At 32.6% G+C, this 20,761-nt stretch overlaps 1 protein-coding gene across 1 annotated transcript in view; it reads left to right on the top strand.

Annotated features, from left to right (window-relative positions):
- LOC115878747 (histone-lysine N-methyltransferase Suv4-20) overlaps positions 1–20,501 on the top strand; it is a 35,648-nt gene extending 15,147 nt beyond the window's left edge. The window contains exons 7-9 of the mRNA XM_030895336.1: positions 7,165–7,411; positions 15,471–15,749; positions 19,074–20,501. Of these exons, the coding sequence (XP_030751196.1) occupies positions 7,165–7,411; positions 15,471–15,749; positions 19,074–19,190 (643 nt within the window). The 3' untranslated portion in view covers positions 19,191–20,501. The remainder of the gene's footprint in view (positions 1–7,164; positions 7,412–15,470; positions 15,750–19,073) is intronic.
- Positions 20,502–20,761: the final 260 nt, after the last annotated feature.

Raw genomic sequence — 20,761 nt, 5'->3', positions numbered from 1 at the left:
TTAAGACTAAGGGAAGAACCGTTTACTAGACAATGGCCATTTTATTTTATTTATGATTTTCTAAAATTATCGCTAGACTTTTCTGATGACGGTTTTAACTACAGAGCAGACTCCCTCTATGAACACTATTTGTTCTCATTGTTTCATATACATACGTTGACCATGATCATTCGACTAGGCAAGTGCATTATTTTAAAATTCCTCAACACCGAACAGCTAACTTCCAAAAATCTTTCAGTTTCATAGCGCCACATTTGTGGAATAATATTTCTAATAACTTTAAATTTAAATCCTTTACAGATTATAAAAAACAAATTAAAAATCATTTATTAAATTCATAACAATAAATCATTTAAAAAATTATAATTTCTTCGACTGATTTGTGAGGTTCTTGTTCTTCTGATATGCCCGTCATTGGTTGCTGTTCCGGTTACACTGTTTCGTTATGCCTCTCTGCTTATCTCCGCTCATCCCTGATAAAATTATATTTTCACTTTTTTTTATCTAATTTTATTTTTTTTAATTCTGTTATTTTTATAATTTAATTTATTTCTATTTTGTTTTTAGGGTCGCACAACTCTGGTACTTTGTATCATTGTATCGGTTTTTTAATCGCGGTGCGATCCCTTTAGACACACATTTAGTAGTGGTAAAATTCATATAGGTATATATTAAATATACATATAATAATAAAGTTTTTATCAAAAATATGTGAAGTCTACAAATATTAGTTTTTGGTAAAATATTGTGTTACTAGGTTAAAATAACTATTTTATTTTGTTATTGCTAATAGAGCGAGTCTCATTCACCGGAGATGAACAAGGTTTGGAACAAGATATTGAAACTGCATTTACTAATACACCCAAAATTTGATATTTTATTTAATAAAATAAAGTAAAAAACGCTTATTGATTTTTTTAATCGTTATTCTTATGTGAAAAGCCATCTTATAATAAAAAATTATGCCGGTTTTTATTTATTTCGCTATCCTCCCTCAACTTATTTTTTTTTGTTATTACTATCCTCCTTCAACTTTTTACAATGCGACAAATATGTAAGTGTTATTATTTTTTTAAAATTTATTAAACAACTATTTTAATTTCCTTAAAATACTGTCGATCGGTACGCCACTGGAAAATTGACCTCAACCGTCTATTCTTTGTAAACAACTACATTGTTGCCGTTGCACCGATACCCTATTCCCTTCTTTGTCCATTCTCTCTCGCACTCGTTGGTTTTCGCAAACCAATGTGTGATGAAGGTTTAGAGCGTTTTATGAATGGATCGTTGTATCTCCCGAGTTTAAATATCTTTGATTAGAATAGTAAGTAATATTTAAAATACCTGTTCACCTGCATATTTTTGAGGAAAACCCTTTTTTTGATTAGCTATCAGAGAAACGCCTCCAGGCCGACATTTTTCGAACTTGAAAATAATTTTCAGAGATTTCTCTTGGTCGATTTACTTATTAGAATTTTTTTCCCAAAGTTATACGATAAGTAGTTTCTGAGATACAGCCGGCGGCGGCGCCCATTCTTAGTTGGCCACCCGGTACATTAAAGTTAAAATTCACATTTTTTTAATATTTAAAAAATGTTAATAATTATTTGGAAAAACTATTAGGGATATCATATTTTCTAGTTTTGATCTTGTTTGATATTTCAAGATTGTATTACATTTACAGACGAAAGTTATATCAATATATTTTTATTAATTAATTACGTATTATTTTTTTATATTTTGTAAATTAACAGGTTCCCGCTGGTATAAATTAACTTTTAACGCAAAGTGTTTGGTTTTTATAATGTATTTTTTTTAATTTTCATTAAAAATATTCTTTTTGGTAGTTTCACATAAATGTTTAAATAGGTTGAATTAAGGGAGATTTTGCATATGGAAACATAATAGGCGCCTGTCATTCTATATCTAACATTAACAGTTTTTGAGAAAAAAAAATATGTAAAATTTTTGGACAAAAAAACTACCTGCCAAAAAAATTGTATAGCCTAAAACTCAACTTTAGTGATTACCACAGCCACTGTGCCATAAAGAGAAGACATGTGGCTATCTATTTCAAAAATTAAATTGTTCAATTGTCATACAATAATGGCGATAGCTGTCATAGAATTGAGCGAATAAAAACTTCAATCAAACAGAAACCCACTTTTTATTTCACTAGTAAAAAGGTTTTCCAATTCGTTACTTTTTGAGTACCGTGCTGGCAATGTTACTTTGGGGTCGGCATTTACATGTGTGGAAGTAAATCGCATAGGGATCTTATTAAGTCGGAGTGAGAGAAATGCGACCGACAGACGCGACGCGCGATGGTGTGCTGTTGCGGCGTTGCCGATACGCCTTTCCCTATAAAGTAAAGTAAAATCACAATCGCAAACAGCTTATTTTTAAAAGACTTTTTTTTCAAGAGATAACTAGATAAAATCATTAGACATGTGTCTGAGCATCTGAAATGGAATTATAAGGTTATCGTTAGGGTGTCATTTTTTTATAACGAGAAAACGTCAGTAATTGCGATGATTTAAAAACTCAACTTTTTAATACATAACAGGCCATAACTCAAGAACCACTTTAGATATTGAAACTTTTTTTTATTTTCAAAATCGGATATTTTACAATATATTTACATAAGAAAAATTCGATAAGGGTGTTTTTTCCATTCAAAAATTGTAGACAATCCATCCATTTACTTTTAGAGTATAGCAATTTTCAGCAATCGTGTAATTTTTTCATTGATAAAGATTTTCATATACTGTCTACAAAGAAAATACAGCAGAAATATTAACAAAGTTCTTGAAAAAACTACAATCTATTATTTTTAATAGATTTCGAGATATCGATTTTTGAATAATGATTTTTGAATATTGATTTTTGAGTTCTAATGGCGCGACCACTATCGAACACCCACTCAATTCCACTTATTTTTACCAAAAATGCAAGTGCTTCTAGCTTGCACTTAAAAAAATTCAAGCTATAGGGAAAATTACGACTCGTTAATAAATAAACAAGTATCACGAGACGTAATTAAATCGTGAAGCTGAACGCATGACGTACACCTTTCCCTAGAACTTTAAGTACTGACAGAGGTATTGATTGGGTTGACCGGTCAACTGCGACAAATCTGCTATATCCCCTTCCACGTCTCTTAGCGATGTGCACAGTTTCTCGGTTCATTTCATACGTTTGGCAACGTGTTTACTGTCCTCTCTTTGTTCAGTACATTATAAACGCATTGTACTCTTCTTACATACGGAAATCTCGACCCAAGACTAACCTTTGCCAGCCCTTAATATACATGTTCCTATACCTAAAATAAATCGTTTTTAAGTTATTTAAGATTTAGTTTGAAAACGTATATTTTTCTTGATTTTATCTAGCTTCCTTTGGGATTAAGTGTCAGTCAGACAGTTTATGTATTTCCATCTGTCAGAGAACAAATTATTTGAATTTTCTATATTATAAATACTGCCTGCCTAAGAGTTTAAAAAGTGTGTTTATAAAAATATCTCTTATTTTCGCTATTTAGTGATATCTAATAGCCTTGTTTATATATTCTTAAAGTTGGTCAACCTCTCGACAAAATGTGCTGCCTCTGGCGAACAAATCGCAAAGCTTTAAAAGAATGAAGCATGTGATTAGGGGCGGAGTCAAAAATATCGATTATTTGCGGTATTTCCCTCAGAGTAATGTAATAATATAGCTCGGATTTTTGCGAACTATAATAGGACTCAGCTGATTAAGAAATTTAAACAAAACTATTATTTGAAAACTATACGTTGATCTTCGATTATTTTTACTGTTATTTTAAGGATTCTAAACCGCATTTAACAAAGAAATAACAATTTTCAATATGTTGGTACATTAATGCTAATGGTAATTATTAATATTAAAAAAAAGTTACATACACTTACTTTATTTCGATTTGACCCAGGGATATAAAATTTTATTTCATTCTTCGATCATTTTATTCTAAATTGAGGTTTTACGTTTTTAAAATATTTTTTTTTGAAAACAAAACGTTTATACATTCTTGATTAATTTTTTTCTTAATTAAAAATAAAACTTGGCACTTGTTTCAATAATATTATTTGACATTTAAATAAATATTATGTACTTAATACACCATTTAAATCTTTATTACACGAAATAAATCTTTCTTAGCGTAAAACATGGTCAGAGTCAAGTTTGCTTTAACTTTGTACCATATGAAAAAAAAAACGGCGTCCAGTTGGCAGGGAAATGACGATCGACGACATTTCCGACGGTCGACGACATTTCCACATAAATTTACATATAAAATGACAGCGATCTTCATTTCATAGCCATCGCTGACGCCGTTTATTTTCGATCAAGAATTATAAAACTGAAAATATCATTATGTTTTAACTCACAAAGCCCGTTAAACCATAAAACTTTCTAGTATATTGTTTTATTACGAGTAAAAATGACACTTTTCGTGGCGAGACTGTAGGTTTGACATACAGCCGAAGCTAATAAAAAGTCATTTTACTCCGAATAGAACATGCTATTTTTTTCAAACGCCACAAATAATGTTTTAAACAATTTCAAACGTTCCAAATAATATAAAAATATTTAAAACTCATACCTTGTAAGTAATTATCATGATACAAAAAAAACCAGGTATGATATTGCGCAGGTTGGTCACCACGTCACAGATGATAAACGGCAATATTGGTCGGCAAGCTCCACGCGCCAATTTCAAATTTTCAAACAGATGACACATAATAATTGTGTATAATGTGTCATAACTTTTCAAATGTCCAGCTCGATGATTTTACATAACTTTAGGGGTTATTTAATTCTTCCCTATTTTAGGTCTTTTTTTATTAGTGGCAATTGAACAATACGGATATTTTGTTGTATGGCATATGACGTCACAGGCGATATGCGCAAACTGAACGAAATTGGAGACGCTATCGACCATACCTTGTTTTCAAGTTTTCTTTGTACCATGAGTAATTATATATCGAGAAACTATGGTTACGGCTCGTTGAATTTGAGACTTATGTCATTTTAATAATATATTTTCATACTTTTATGCTTAGGCGTAAAGTGCTTTACTTTTATGCCTAGGCGTTAAAATGACTTTTTTATATTGTCAATCACGTCGCAAAAATTAATACTTTTGTGACGTTTGAAAAAAAAATAATATTTTGAAACTAACTGGTATATTTTTCTGCCACAACAAAGTTATTATACAGTGATAAATGATAAGATCATATTGAAATACGCTACTGGGTAAAAAAAATTGGCTAAATTTTATCAATAATACTCCATTTCAAAAGTTATTTTCCAAAATAATTAATATTTTTTAATAATTGATTGCAATTAATATTATTTGACTAGTTTAATTTGATTAATTAATAAGACTAGATTAATTTCATTTAAAATAAATTTGATCAGATTTTTTTCGTATATTCAACTACCAGAAAAGTAGAAGGAAGATTATAATGTATCTATCACAATATTTAAAAGAACTACTACAATAATTATTAGAAGAAAAACAAAAAGAAAAAAATACCCAAATACCTTCACCTTCTACTCAACTACAAAATAAATGAATATAATCTCTTACAAGAACACTACACAAACTACTTCTTGTATTCTACACTAAACAAATTATCAAACTTATTAATTAATCAAACATAAAGAAAAATTAACCAAATTACCCCTTCACCTACTACTTAACTTCAAAATAAAATATAAAAACACTACTAAATTTCTTCTGGTAGTCTACACTAAACATTATAATCAAACTTAATAAATTAATCTAATTTTACATTACAACTACAAAGAAACAAGAAAATATTTTAAAACTACAAGAAATAAAACTTCGATACGTGCGACCAGTATAATAGATCAAGCGGACAAAGAATATAAAATACTTTAAAATGTGCATTCAGAAAGAAAAAATATCTCGAAAATTATCTAAACAAACATTTTTTTTTCTTATCAGTGAAAAACATCGACCTCGTCGGCCTTGCGGAATTTGTCGGGTATTTACAATGGTCGAATTGTATAATTACCAGCTTTTATAGCATATCTAATAGACAAAAAGTATCTGGTCGATTAGTAACCAATTGGCACAGTCCGAAAATTATCGATTTTTATTTTCTCTGTTTTTATTGGCCGCTTCAAAATTCAGAGTAACAAAAAATATTTTTCTCTAGTAAAAGACTGTGAAATACGCCCCGCCATCTGGTGCTTTACATCCATAAACGTCTTAGGTTGAGCTACTTTAAAAATTCATATACAAGGCTAATAGTTAATATTAATAATATACCGTATGATCGAAAAAAAACAGCGCAAAGTTGGCTTGGAAATGATAATCCGTAACATACTGCTTTTTGAACAAATGCACTTAAGTGTCACAATATGACATGGCCTATGGTTTTACCACTTGACGTTTTAAAGTCGTAGGCTACTGGTTAAAATCAAGAAAAATATACGCTTTAAAACTAAAACTTATATAACTTAAAAACAATTTATTTTAGGTATATAAGCATGTATAGTCAAAAAGTAACGAATTGAAAAACTTTTTTACTTTACTAGTGAAAAAGCCTCTTCTATTCGAAAAAAAATTCTATTTGAAAAAAATGATTTATGATTGATTGATTTTTTGATTTGATTTGATGAATTTTTTAATTGCTCAATTCCATGACAGCTGCAGTCATTATTATATGACACTCGAACAATTTAATTTTTGAAATAGATAGCCACATGTCTTCTCTTTATGGCACAGTGGCTGTGGTAATCACTAAATTTGACTTTTAGGCTATACACATATTTTTGACAGGCGGTTTTTTTCGTTCAAAAATTTTAAATATTTTTTTTCTCACAAAAACGGTTAATGTTAGATATAGAGTGTTTAATATCAAAATTCATAAAATTTTACAGATAATTTAAGTATGTAATAAAAAATGGGGGCACCCGTTTAAAATAAGAATTTCTGGAAGTGCCGCTATATTGAAAATATTTTCAATATATAGATCTCGTCGTGAAACAGTGATGTGCAAAAAATATCCGATCTATATAATATTGTAGTTCTCTAGAAACTTCTAATGCACGCTCAGCCTGGGACGCCCTGTAACAAAGGCAGTTCACAATAGTTTTTATTTTTTTTTTCAGACCAACAAAAGCTTTAATTACAATATCGCATAATTCAGATGATTATCATGAAAGTGATAATTGTAACAATGAAATTGCAAAGAGTGACATTTATGAATTCAATGATGATGAAGCGTCGAATGATATTGCACCATTAAGGAAAAAAGAAGATGACAGTGAAATGAACGACAGTGAAGTGAAAGATAAACTGAATTTGATTGAAACTGATACTGCCGTTGAGACTAACAGGAGCTGGCCTATAGAAAAAGTAATTATTATTATATACCTTATTAGTTTTATAATTTAGTTCATTGGGTGACGCATTTGCGACCAATATTACTGATTGAATTAAAGCAAAGTATAATGATCTATATATATATTAATTATTTATACAACACTTAAAATAATTGAGGTGCAGACTTTTAAATGCATTTTGTCCACTAGTAACATATCCATTCGTTCCGTCAGCAGATACGGCTTTATTTTTCTTCATAAAATAAAGAATACTTACTTATTAAACTATTGTGGGTAAATTTTAGTAAACTGTTTAAATAATAATATCCATAAACTAATGTCGATTTTGAAGATAGTTACTAACTGTCACTAGAAAATTGCCATGGCGATACCAGCCGACTTTTGATTGCCATTTTATTTAAAAATCATTTTTTATTCAAAATCTGAAATAGATAGGTATAGGAAACCCTAATATAGTTTGAAGGAGCATTTAAATCTGCTTCGATTAATTTAAAAAAATACAGGGTGTTGCATTTGAAATAACAAAGTTTTTATGTAAAATAAATCTTTAAAATGGATCACCAATTTTTGGTACCCCTGTATAAATTTAAGGAAGCAATGACATTTTTCAGTAAAGTTTATTTCTTTACCTTTAAACTCAGCACAAGAATTAATTCTGAAAAGTAATGTACAGGGTGTTAATAATCAATTCTTTTGCAGCGTGCATATTTAAATATCTTTAAATATCTCAAAAACAATAGATTTTAACGCAACGCGTTTTTTTCTTTCATGAGCTTTTCTGTGACTGAAAAGCCCAACACGTGATGTTATTTGTCTACCACACTCCGGACATTCAAAAATCTCATTGCTTTGTTGTCTCTTAACTTTTTGGTTCTTGCTGTTAACTGAGTTTACAATTCTTTTCCATTGAGTTCTATTGTGAGCTGCTACTTCCCACTAATTCTGCACGTTAATCCCCTTTAAGTTTTCGTGGACTTGTATCTTTTGAGTTGTCCACCTAGCCTCCTCTTACCGGCTACAAGCTCACCGTAAAGCAGTGATTTTGGTATGCGGTTTTCTTGCATTCTGCATATGTGACCAGCCCATCTTAAGCGGGATTTTGTAACCATGATTTCAATACTCTCACAGTTAGCTTTTTCAAGAACCGATACGTTTGAGACATGATGGAACCATTTGATTCTTAAGAGTTGTCTAAGGTGTCTCTGTTGCAACTTGTTTAATGCGTTCATGTGTCGGCGGTACGGCATTGGCACCCAGGTTTCGCTTCCATATAACATGGTGGGGATTATTATTGCTCGGTACACTGCAAGTTTCGTTTTTGTGCTTAGGTCATGGTTGTAGAAAACCCTGTCTTTTAATTTCCAGAATGCTCTTGAGGCACTGCTAATCCTGTGCTGAATTTCAGTGTCGATATTGGCCTTTTCCGAAATCAAACTGCCGAGATAATTGAATTCCGCTACATATTCCAGTAGTTCTCCGATTTTTATAGCATTGTTGTGATCTTCCGGGGGAGTGCACATGATTTTAGTTTTGTCGATGTTTAGCTTAAGGCCCAAAGCCTCGTATGCCCAGGTATATGTGTTCAACATTTCTTGTAATTGCTGTACAGTTTTTGCAACTAGAGCGCAGTCATCAGCGTATTGAAGTTCTGTGATGAATTTTGTACGTGTTTTTGCCCCCAACATAAAAAGATGTTGAACAGACCGCCTTCGTATCTGTATCTAATGCCCAATACTCTCTCCCGCAGTTTGCTGTCCACTATAATGGAGAGCGCTGCCATGAATATGTTGAATAGGAGAGAGGCGCTAAGACACATCCCTATATAACTCGTCTTGTTTGTTAGGCTTTTACACACTGTAAGAAATTTGTTGGGTACTCCGAACTTTGTCATAATTGCCCAAAGTGCATCTCTGTTCACAGAGTCGAAGGCTTTTGTTAAGTCGATGAATGCAACATAAAGTTTAGACGGCTGTTCTTTTACTTTTTCCTGTAGTTGGCGGATGGAAAATATGGAATCGACGGTGACGCGGTTAGTGCGAAAACCCGTTTGCGATTCTGGAAGGATTTTTTCTATATGTGGGTGCAGGCGGTTTGACATAATTTTTGCAAGAATTTTTCCTCCGATAGCCAAGAGTGAAATTCCCCGGCAGTTTCCGCAGTCTGATGCACTTCCTTTGTTCTTAAATATCTTCACTATTTTCAACCAAGGGTGGCATTGCAAACTACAACACAGAGTTACAATATTATGCCAGAAAGGACGTTCTAATTTCATTTTATACCATTCTAATTAAATTCGAAATACCTTAGACTTTCTATGTGCTGTATGTCCATTGGCGATAGATAAAGAAACAGAAGTATGCCCTTTTGTGCTGTGGACATACTGCTATTTGTTTGTCATTGCCAAATGAGGAGTGTTTTTTTTGTACTACAACTTCTCTATTTTTTTAATAATACTACTTAAAATAATGAGTGGAACTACGACTGGGAACCATGTAGTTGGGGATACGGACCGTGGTAGCAGAAAAATGAAGAAACATTTCAGGTCTAAATGACACTCAACAGTTTTTTGAATTTTTTTCAGATGTCATCAAAATTAGATTTTTCACATGTAGGTGTACTATTTTTATGGTTTTTTAATTATTTTTTTAAGTATACTAGTTTTTCGGTAAGTTTCTTGCAAAAAGCAGTTTTTCTTTGTTTGCCAAAATTCGAAAACATGGAGAAAATGCAACTAGAAAGTCTGCTCCTCAGGTGGTTCGATGTAGCTCGGCCGTTGCTAACGTGCTATACAAAATTAATTTAGAGCAAGTGAAAAATTAGAATTATAGTCTCTCCAACGAGAAGATCCTTGACAGTGATAGATGTGTCTGTCATTTTAATTTCAAAGTAGTTTATTTTATTTTACAAAGAAATAAGTTGGTACAACTGGAACGCATAGCAGGAAATTATTATATTTAAAATTTGACTGACAAGTGATTACTTCAAAATATTGTGAAAAAACTGTATAAAACTGAAAAAATGTAATCGAGTTATTTAATTTAATAAAAAACGGTATGTGTTATGGATACAATACAAAACAAACAAGAACAAGACACCACATACCAAAAAAATATAAAAAAGAACTATTTCTTACTTATTTTCGTTCAAGCTTTAGGAAACTTCCCGCATTTATGATTATATTTATCAATATAATTTATGTACAAATACAAATTTGTAATATTCCGCAGGAATAAATAAAACACCATAAATAAAACAAACTATTTTATTATTAATAACACTTACCAGATTTTATAGGTACCTTAAAGGTTGATAATTAACTTTAATCTTAATTTTTTTAAACCAGTACCTTTGGCATTATATTTCTTGTGCAGTACTAAAATCCATTATTTACCTATCGTGTGATGTCGATATTTTACAACTAATTCAAATTTTAAGTACGTGTTTAGTATGGTCCTTCTACCATATTCGAGATGCACTTATCTACGACGAGATGGTATACGAATTTTAAAGATGGTAACTTTATTGGTGTATAAGACTTTTTACCTGGGCAGCGAGTATTAACCATAAACTGTGCTCTGGGTCTACAGTTAATTTTCACTCGATTTTTCCTCCACTTGACTTCCAAAGACACAAAACACACGTAATAACACGAATCAAAATGCATCATCTTCGAAAATGCAGGGTATTTGACAAAACTGACAAAAGTTGACACAAAATTATAACCTCTAATTTGGCAAGACTTTGACAAGCGTCAAAAATCTAAAGGCGAGTTCATATGCATCGGCGTCCGTTTGTCGTTCATCGTTCCGGCAAACCAATAAAATTGAAATACGATCTGTCATTTTTGAAATAAACCAATAAAACTGGTTAAAAACAACAAGAGACGACGCATGACGGATTTATATTTAAACCCATCCATAGTTAACTTAAAAATTATTAGAAACTTTTTTTAGTAAAATAAATTGATTGGTATGGGACGTCATCTGCTTTTCTTCTGTCATCGTCTGTCGAAATCTTACCTGAGAAAAAAAACAGAGTATAGTTATTAGTGCAACAAAATTGCAACATGGAATTTACATTTAGCAGAAAATATTGTATTTACGTGTACTTAGTAACTTCTGGGAGAAACAAAACATAAATTACTTAGCCACACAAAAAATAAAAAGTGGTCTAGCTTTTTACTAGACCATCATATCCCATAGTATTTTTCGACGCTGAGCACGAATCCGCCATCACATCTCAATTTTTTTTCTAACTTCAAAAACTTGGTGAAAATCCGTAAAAATTTAGAAAAATGTAGTAGGAAAAAATATGTTTTTCTCTCTCATGTATAACACTATAATTTAATGTAAATGGGCTACCATGTCTCATATTTTTTCTAACCTCAAAAAACCTACCACAAGTCATGATTTTCGAAAATCGCACGGATCTTAACCAAAATCGGTATAGAGGTTTTTTTTGGGTCGTTGATAATGAATCTGACGTCGGATTGGTAGAATTCAAAATGGCGGATCAAATATGGCCGACGCAAAATTTAAAAAACCATGGATCCAAATAAAATCTATATATCGGAATTTTTTTCAGATTCGCGATCAGCGACCCAAAAAACTCCCATGTACTGATTTTGTTCGGATCCATTTTTTTTGAAATTGGCTTTGGCCATATTTGATCCGTCACACAGTGGGGTATTTGACACTGATAGTTGATCGAAATTTTTTTATGTAGACCTTATATAAATTATTGCTATTTTCAGTTAAAGAGGAAATAATATGAACAAAATTAAGGATAATTCGTCGATTCTAAAAAAAGAAAGAAAAATCACTGTTCCAGTGTTTCCACGGTCAGTGCCAGTAGTAATATCGCAACTACTATACTAATGCTACGACTGATCCGCGAGCAATGCCCATACCACTAAAGCCGCTACTAATGCCAAATTGTGCTATACTGCTAATGGCACTAATGCGATCGCTTTGTACACAACAATGCCATCGCGGTTTACACCTCGCATTAGTATATCACTGATTGGCAAATTGGAGGAAACCAAGAATGTTTTTCTCATTTTATCAGCAAAATCGCAAAAAGTCGCAGTATTTTATTTTACTGTATGAAAGCCCAATGTTTACTAAGTAAAACGTATATAGACAATATGCTGAATTCTTCGAAATGCGCAACTAAATCTCTAAGTATAATAAAAATGTCACAAATTTAATCCAATTTTCTGAACGCCTAACTTTTAGTTGCAAAAAAATCGTTAGTATAGAGAATATCAAAATAAATAATACGTTTTTGTAGAATACATACCTGCAACTTGCTGAGCCATTTTCAATCAAAACGATAATATAAACGTAAAAAGAGCACAAGAACAACAACCATTTATAATTTTAAACATAAAATTTAGCCATTTACCTCTTATCTGTGAGAAGTAACAACTTTGACGTTTCGTTGAAACAAATGAATGCAACTAAACACACCCATAGCAACGCCATTCATGGCAGAGATGATTTAACTTATCATTTGTCTTTTTTTAGGAAATCTTAAACACATTTGCTTTTTCGAATTTCGATCACCTTTTTCATGCTAATACCCCACCGTGCGTCATTTTGAATTCTGCCAATCCGACTCCGACTAGTCATGGGTAACCCTCTAATTTTTCGTGTGTTGATACAGTAACACTGACGTCTTTTCCGGTATCAACACCAAACCAAACCAAACAGCACAAAAGTGCCATACAACACAGTGTTACACATGGCTAAATCCGACGTCAGATTCATGATCAACGGCCAAAAAACCCTCTATACCGATTTTGGTTAAGATCCGTGCGATTTTCGAAAATCATGACTTTTGGTAGGTTTTTTGAGGTTAGAAAAAATATGAGACATGGTAGCTCAGTTCTGTTAGGTGTTTTGAGTTTATCAGGCCCATTTATATTAGGTTATAGTACGTGTTAGTTGAGATTTTTTTAATTTTTTTCTATTACATTTTCTTGAATTTTTACGGATTTTCACCAAGTTTTTGAGGTTAGAAAAAAAAAGGAGATGTGATGGCATAATTCTGATAGCGGATTCGTGTTCAGCCTCGAAAAATACTATAGGATATGATGGTCTGGTAAAAAGCATAGACCACTTTTTATTTTTTTGTAAGATTTACACGTATCCAGTAGCTGGCGCTACACTGGAATATTTTTCATATCTACGAAATAATAATTAGGAAAATCAACCCTTATAGATTACTTTAATTTAACTGAATCTTTGTTGGTAGAGTTATAACAATAAAATCTTATTGATGGGACGCGTCGTCTAATTTTTTACGAAAAATGTCGAGAGAATATCGTTTCCCCTCTCACGGATACCCCGTAGATATAGAACGGACAGACGTACTGTAATAGATAACCTCACAACTGACAAAGCTTTCAACTAACTGAACTCGTATAGCAAAATAAAAACACTAAATCACCACAATACACCAAAACACTTTTACTTTTACACTGGACGCGCGTTTCCCTAACCATGTTAGCATCATCAGCAGATGATTATAAACTAAGTAAGTAACACAGTTTATAATCATCTGCTGATGATGCTAACATGGTTAGCGAAACGCGCGTCCAGTGTAAAAGTAAAAGTGTTTTGGTGTATTGTGGTGATTTAGTGTTTTTATTTTGCTGTGTAACACCAAAGGTTCCAACCCTCAACTGTAATGAACTCGTATAAACAACCTGAGCCAGTTCTGCCCGAGTCAAGAGCTGGCGTACCAGTGAAACTGGCATCATCTACTATAAATGTGTAACCGACATAGTCCTGCCTTAACATATTAATTATTGTTTATTTTTTTATAGTTCTTTCCATTTTTGATGTTTGAAAGATTATTTTAAAAAATAGTTTATTAATACATATAGAAATTTTAAAACATTTTCCGATGCATGTCATCAATCACATCGAAATTGACACTAAAGCCTATAAACCTGAGTAAATGAAATTTTAGCAAAAATGTTTAAATTTCATTATACTTTATAGAGCAAATGATTGTAACTGATATTTTATTTAGATTAAAGCTGCAAAAATTAGTTTAAACCGATTTTTATTATCGCCTTGTTGGTCATATTGCGCCATGTTCAGTAATGTTGTCGTGTATTATTTGACAATTATTATCCTAGTGTCAGTCATTATTTTGTATAATATCGTGTTGTTGAATTTTTGGGAGTAGTTCTCGTTTTTTGCCATTTTTCATAGTTTTTTTTCTTAAATTGTACTTCTAAGCACAAACAGTTCTTTTAAGAACTAAATTTTCGAGATTTTTTACTGCATTTTTTGAAATTATGGATTGAAAATATGCCGAAGCCTTTAAACAGTCGAAGCAAAGCGCTTGTAGCTTCCCTGATAAAATATTTTGAGCGCGAACGTGACAATAAAGGTCCTTTATTATCCTTGAATGCAGTCAGAGAAGTAAGATCGATTGGTAAGCACATTATACCACTTTCAAGTTATTTCTACTTATTTCAATTTGTAGCGAGTAGCTGCTGCCTTAAAAAAATATATAAAAATTATATACTAAATATATTGTTTGTCACTTTTAAATTAAGATTCATCTCATAAATACATCACAATCTGGCAGCGCTGTCGCCATCGCTTGTCATTCAAAGTTGTTGACGTGCATCGGAAAATGTTCTAAAATTTCTATAGGTGACTTTAACTGGTGGCTTCGTTTTATTATTTCCTCTACTATTTTTACCATACAGGTCTACATTTTTAAGTATCCTATTATAATTTCTGTTGTGTAATGTAATAGTAGCAAATTAGTCTATCCAACGAGAGAAGGGCCGATTTCGACAGACGACATCCAAATATTGACAGAAAAAGCAACTTGTGAATTGAAATCACAGCTGTCACTGTTCTGCATTTCCTCGCTGTATAGACCATACACAAATCTACAATACAACAAAAAACATTAGTTTTAACTATCTGCTTATGATGCTAACATTTTTAGCGGGACGTGTGTACAGAGTTTAAATAATTATTGTTTTTGTGTATATAATTTTCTATTGTCATTAAAGACTTTAATCTGGTTTGTATTTGTAGCTTAATAGTATTTTGCAACCACCGAATTGTGTTCAAAATGAAGAAAAGACACCAGAAAAAGGCGGCGGGAGACTGAAACTAACGTTAAGAATGAAGAGAAGCCCAGTTTTAGATGAGGTCATTGAATCGGGTAATAGTCTTAGCGAAGATTACTTCGAGCCTGAATATGAAGTTTTGAGAGTTGAAGGAGTGGAAGGAGAAGAGTCCGTTTGTACACCTTATTCCCACAGGAAAAAACGACACAAATCAAAGGACAGAAAACGAGAACGGCGAATAAAGGTAATCTTTATAAGATAATAGCGCAGTTCAATACTGCAAACATGAGCTATGTGAGCAAAAAAAAAGTTTCTACCACTAAGGCTGAAAATGTTTGTACCATTGGGACTCTCCGACGTATACTAAAATATTCTATATAAATATACTCTTTCTATCTAGTGATCTCATTTTTGTAAAAGTGTTTTTTTAATACAATATTTGGGCCTTATAAAATTTAGCAGACTTTTTGAATTACTCTATAGCATTTTTCAAATCTTCTTTTATTTTTTTTAACGCACTGGCTAAACAAAATTCGCCAGCGGTATTATTAGTGTATACAAAAACATACTGTCATCCGGCGGTATGATATTTCTATATCTGCAAATGCTGATGGAAAATTGAATTAATTTGTTATTGCCGGCGGCATGAACTTAATTCACATACAAAAGCTGATCAACGGTAGCATACTATATTTTAATATCGCAGAAATGATAACATCCTAATATCTTTGAATACCTTTGTATTTTCATTTTTTGATCTTTGATATTTGATAATTATTGTAAAAAATATATTTTTTTAATTACGATATACGGTAATTGATGTTGAAATTAATTGTAACTGGACTAAGAGCCAAGATTACAATTTTTTAGCAGATAACGGCGGATAATTCTACAGGTACCCAGCACAGCGCTTCCTCTAGCAGATGGGAGACCATGTCGTTTGTGGGGAAGCTCCTGGTCGGGTGCTAGGGGGAATCCCCTTTGGCACTTCGGCTGGGTCTAAGGAGCATCTCATTGTGTTGTCCTTGGCTGTAGTGCCGTGGCCAGGGAATTGCAACAACAGACGTGATTTCGCTGTTCTCCCATGAAGAAGTATTTACAGCCGCCTGCAAGCTTAAAAATCGGAAAGCACCTGGTCTGGACACCATCCCGATAGAAATTATTAAAATCGCTTCCATGCACGATACGTCCTCCGTGGCTGAAGTCATGAATAAATGCCTTATGCCTGGCCAATTCCCAAAACCTTGGTAAGTTGCAAAGCTGGTCCTGATAGAAAAACCGAAGAAGGAAAACGACCATACCAAAAAATATAGACCAGCCTGTTTACTCAAATCCAGCGGAAAGTTACGGGAATGCCTATTAAGAGATAGACTGGAATCAGAACTAGAAGAAGGCAACAAACTTCACCCTAAATAATTCGGCTTTAGGAAAGGTCCACCATTGACGCGTTAAACATGGTGGTCAACAAAGTAGACCAAATTAAAACCAAGACTTACCGACATTACTTACATAGAGGATTTTTGGCATTACTCACCCTTGCTATAAGGAACGCTTTCAACTCGGCTCTATGGCTGGGCATTGCAACTCAACTAGAACATAAGGGAATTAGCCCATACATTGTATGCATGGTACAGCCGTTCCTGTCACATAGATATGTCATCACAGAGTACGGCGGGAAACACAGAATGACGTGCGGACTCCCTCAAAGTTCGACCCTCGGACCCACCCTCTGGAATATATTTTACGATCAGATACTTAGAACCGATACGGACCTGGGCAAGACGATCTTAGCATATGCGGACGACCTAGCCCTCTTAATAACTGCCTCCACTTACACTATCCTTGAAGAAAAAATTCAGACGGCTAACGATTAAAAATAAGTTGGAAAGCATGGGCGTCAAACTGGCCCCAGAAAAAACTGAGCTGATCGTTCTCTCAAGGTAAAGGATCTAAGCATAAAGTTGGATAATTTAGCTATAAAACTCAAAAGAAGGTTAAATAGGTGGGGGTTTGATTCGACTCGGGCATGCGAATAACCTCACACGTCACAGAAATCAGGAACAAAACGACTGGCATCATCCAGCATCTGACGAGAATAACTCCCAATATCGGAGTACCTCCGCGCGGAAAAAAGACGGCTTCTGGCTTCGGTAGTTCATTCGACCATACGCTACGTGTCGCCGATCTGGGACAGATCCATGTGCTTCAAGCATTACGAAAACATGATAGAAAGGATAAATAGGAAGTTAGCACTCAGGGTTGCATTGGTATACTGCACATGTCCAACAGTAGCGGTACTGTGTCTTGCTAAGATACCTCCGATCAGTCTACCGATCCAGGAAGGAAACCCTAAATTTAAAAATGGAACTTCCTTCCCGAAAGAGGTCAGAAACATTGTACTAGAGCAATGGCAGACACGATGGGAAGCATATAGCAGGTGGACAAAGACTTTCATACCTAATATCAAAGATTGGATAAAATGTGATCAGGCAAACACGATAATGATAACATGGATAAAATGTCATCAGACTACTACATCACTATTACACATCACAATCTATTATTATTTACCTATCATGTGATGTCTTTATATTACAGCTACTTCAGTTTTTCGTACCATATACGAGAGGGTATACAAACGTTATTGGTGGTTAATATAACTCTCTAGGTAGTGAATATTAGTGAATATTAACTATAAACTGTGTTCTGGATCTACACTTTCTTTTCCCTCAATTTTTCCTCCACTTAAAAAACGCAAAACATACGTAATAACAAATCAAAATGCAAAAGCAATTTGTAAGTATTTATCATTTTCCAGAACGTTGGTTATATGACATTATTTGACCCAAATAACCTATAATTTGGCAAGAGCTTGACATGTCTCATAAATCTTAAGTGGAGTTCATACGCATCTGCGTCCTTGCGTCGTTTATCGTTCTGTCACTCCAATTATATTGAAATATGATCTGCCATTTTTGAAATAAACTAATAAGACCAATAAACCCGTCTATAGTTAACTTAAAAAATATTAGAATCTTTTTTAGTATAATAAATGGATTGGTAAGGATGCCATCTCCCTTTTTTGTCATCTTCTGTCGAAATCTTCCCTGAGTCGTAAAACAGAGTAAAATCCCGGCACTTAAACAGTAACACATAAAAATTGGTAAAATAAGGGTAGTTTTTTAAAATGGGTACTGCTGAAAGGTGGTATTCTTTTTATATTTAGCAATAACCGCCGTACTTGAAAAATTAACCTCGTTGTTCATGGTAATAAATATGTGGAACGGGCTAACGGCGGTCTTTTTTTTGTCAATTGTCTATATCGCCGGCGGTAATTTAGCCAGTTTGCTTTTTTTAATTATGATATATTCCCCAGATGTGTTTGTAGGGCTATCAAATGCTTTTTTCACTGTGTGTCTCATTGATAATGTTATTTAAAAGTTAATTTTAAGTTATTCAAATTTTAAATTGCGTACATATTCATACAATGTCCGTCACTATTAGACATCTTTTATAATATAGAGTATTTTTATTATTTATACTTAAATTATATATTAAAAATTATTAGCACTCAAAGGAGGATGAAGAACTACCACAACTGCCCATGAAGAGACTACGACTGATTTTTGGTAACGAGAGCCATACGATTGACATACCGTCCACTAGTTCAAACTGCGAGACATGATGTTCAGTTTTTGCTGTATTTAATGACATCGGAGAACTGGAACTTTTTTGGAATGGTTCTATTTTTTCTGCTGATTAAAAATATTACAATTTCTTTAAAACGTCTAAAAATACTTGTTTTTACGTCATATATAAATCAAACCTACGTCATTCTTTTTATACATATATAATGACTACAAGTCTAATTTGTAGCCATTTGTATTCAATGTAATATAATCTATTTTTTTCTATTCTGTTTTCTTAATTTTATGATTGTTATTTAAATATACAATATAGGTGGCAACCCCTAATGTTATTTGCTGATTGTAATCATTTTATAGCTCGACAGCCACAGGTGTATAAATTTTGTTTAAACTATTGGTGTTTCTAAACGGTCTTATATAAAAAAGTAAGCTTTGAATTTTTTCAAACAAATTATAAACTTTCCTTTTAAATGTATTTGTTTTTTAGCAGTATTATTTATTTGTTTTAAATATTTTACAGACATTTTTTAACAATTCTTCCCCAAGTACATACATTGTATTTAATCCTAAAAATGTGATACAGAAATTATATAATACTTAAGGCTCACATAAAACAAACCTGATTGCCTGAAAAAAATAGTGGAATGAATTAAGTTTGTTTTATGCGATTTTGTAACATAGTTTTTGTTTAGGTAATTATATTTTACATAGGCAAAGCAAATAATGTTGCTGAAGTTGATGAAAAATTATATGCTAAAAAGTTATCAGAACTAACCAACTTAAATGTTTTCCTTTATATGTATAATGTGCTCTTAAGGGCACTAATAGGGCACTAGTTTAGTGCCCTATTTGAGTTTTCCTCTATTTTTTTAACAAAAACGAAGACAATAGTTGCACATATTTTTATAAATATACACGGTGCTCAAATATTATATACATTAAAGTTGTCATTTTTAAAATGTAATGTATATATTTTTGTTGGTGGATTTATAAAATGTCTATTCTCAAAACACCATATTGAAGTAATTTAATAGCATTGTATAAGGAAACCGAGTAGTTACACTCTTAGAAATATTTTCTGCTAGCCGACAAAATTCGGCAGATTGTTGACTCAGCCTGCGAAGTAGGTTCGAGCGTTGCGCGTCAGCATAGGATTGACAAGAATGAGTGCTTTACTGTGTGTTGCTATTGGGTGTCTTAATACCTGTAAAAAAATGCGCATTGCGTTTCTTTAGATATCCATCGGAAGCTAATAATAATTTATCAATAAACATTTAAACTTGTTTATTTTACAAGCTGAGATATACCGGATGCGTCTCAAAAGTGGCTCACCCCTATAACTTTTTTATTTTTTCAGTTAAAAGAACGAGATTTGGTATGTTAGTATATGACATAAATTAGGATTGATTGACGTATTCAATTGTTTTCGGTCACTTCTTGTTTCACAGGAAATGACTACAACTTTTGATTTCTAAATGGCAACCTTCGGTATTTTTTTACTTTATTCGATAGAAAATAACACTCTGAATAGAATGACATATCATATGTCAACTTTTGACATTTTCGCATGTGGTTTATTTTAAATTATAACTTGGCGGTTCGTAACGAA

This window comes from Sitophilus oryzae, unplaced genomic scaffold, assembly GCF_002938485.1.
Source record: "Sitophilus oryzae breed Bouriz unplaced genomic scaffold, Soryzae_2.0 scaffold_1063_pilon_pilon, whole genome shotgun sequence".
Classification (NCBI taxonomy): Eukaryota; Metazoa; Arthropoda; class Insecta; order Coleoptera; family Curculionidae; genus Sitophilus; species Sitophilus oryzae.
This window is presented reverse-complemented; position numbering and strand designations above follow the sequence as displayed.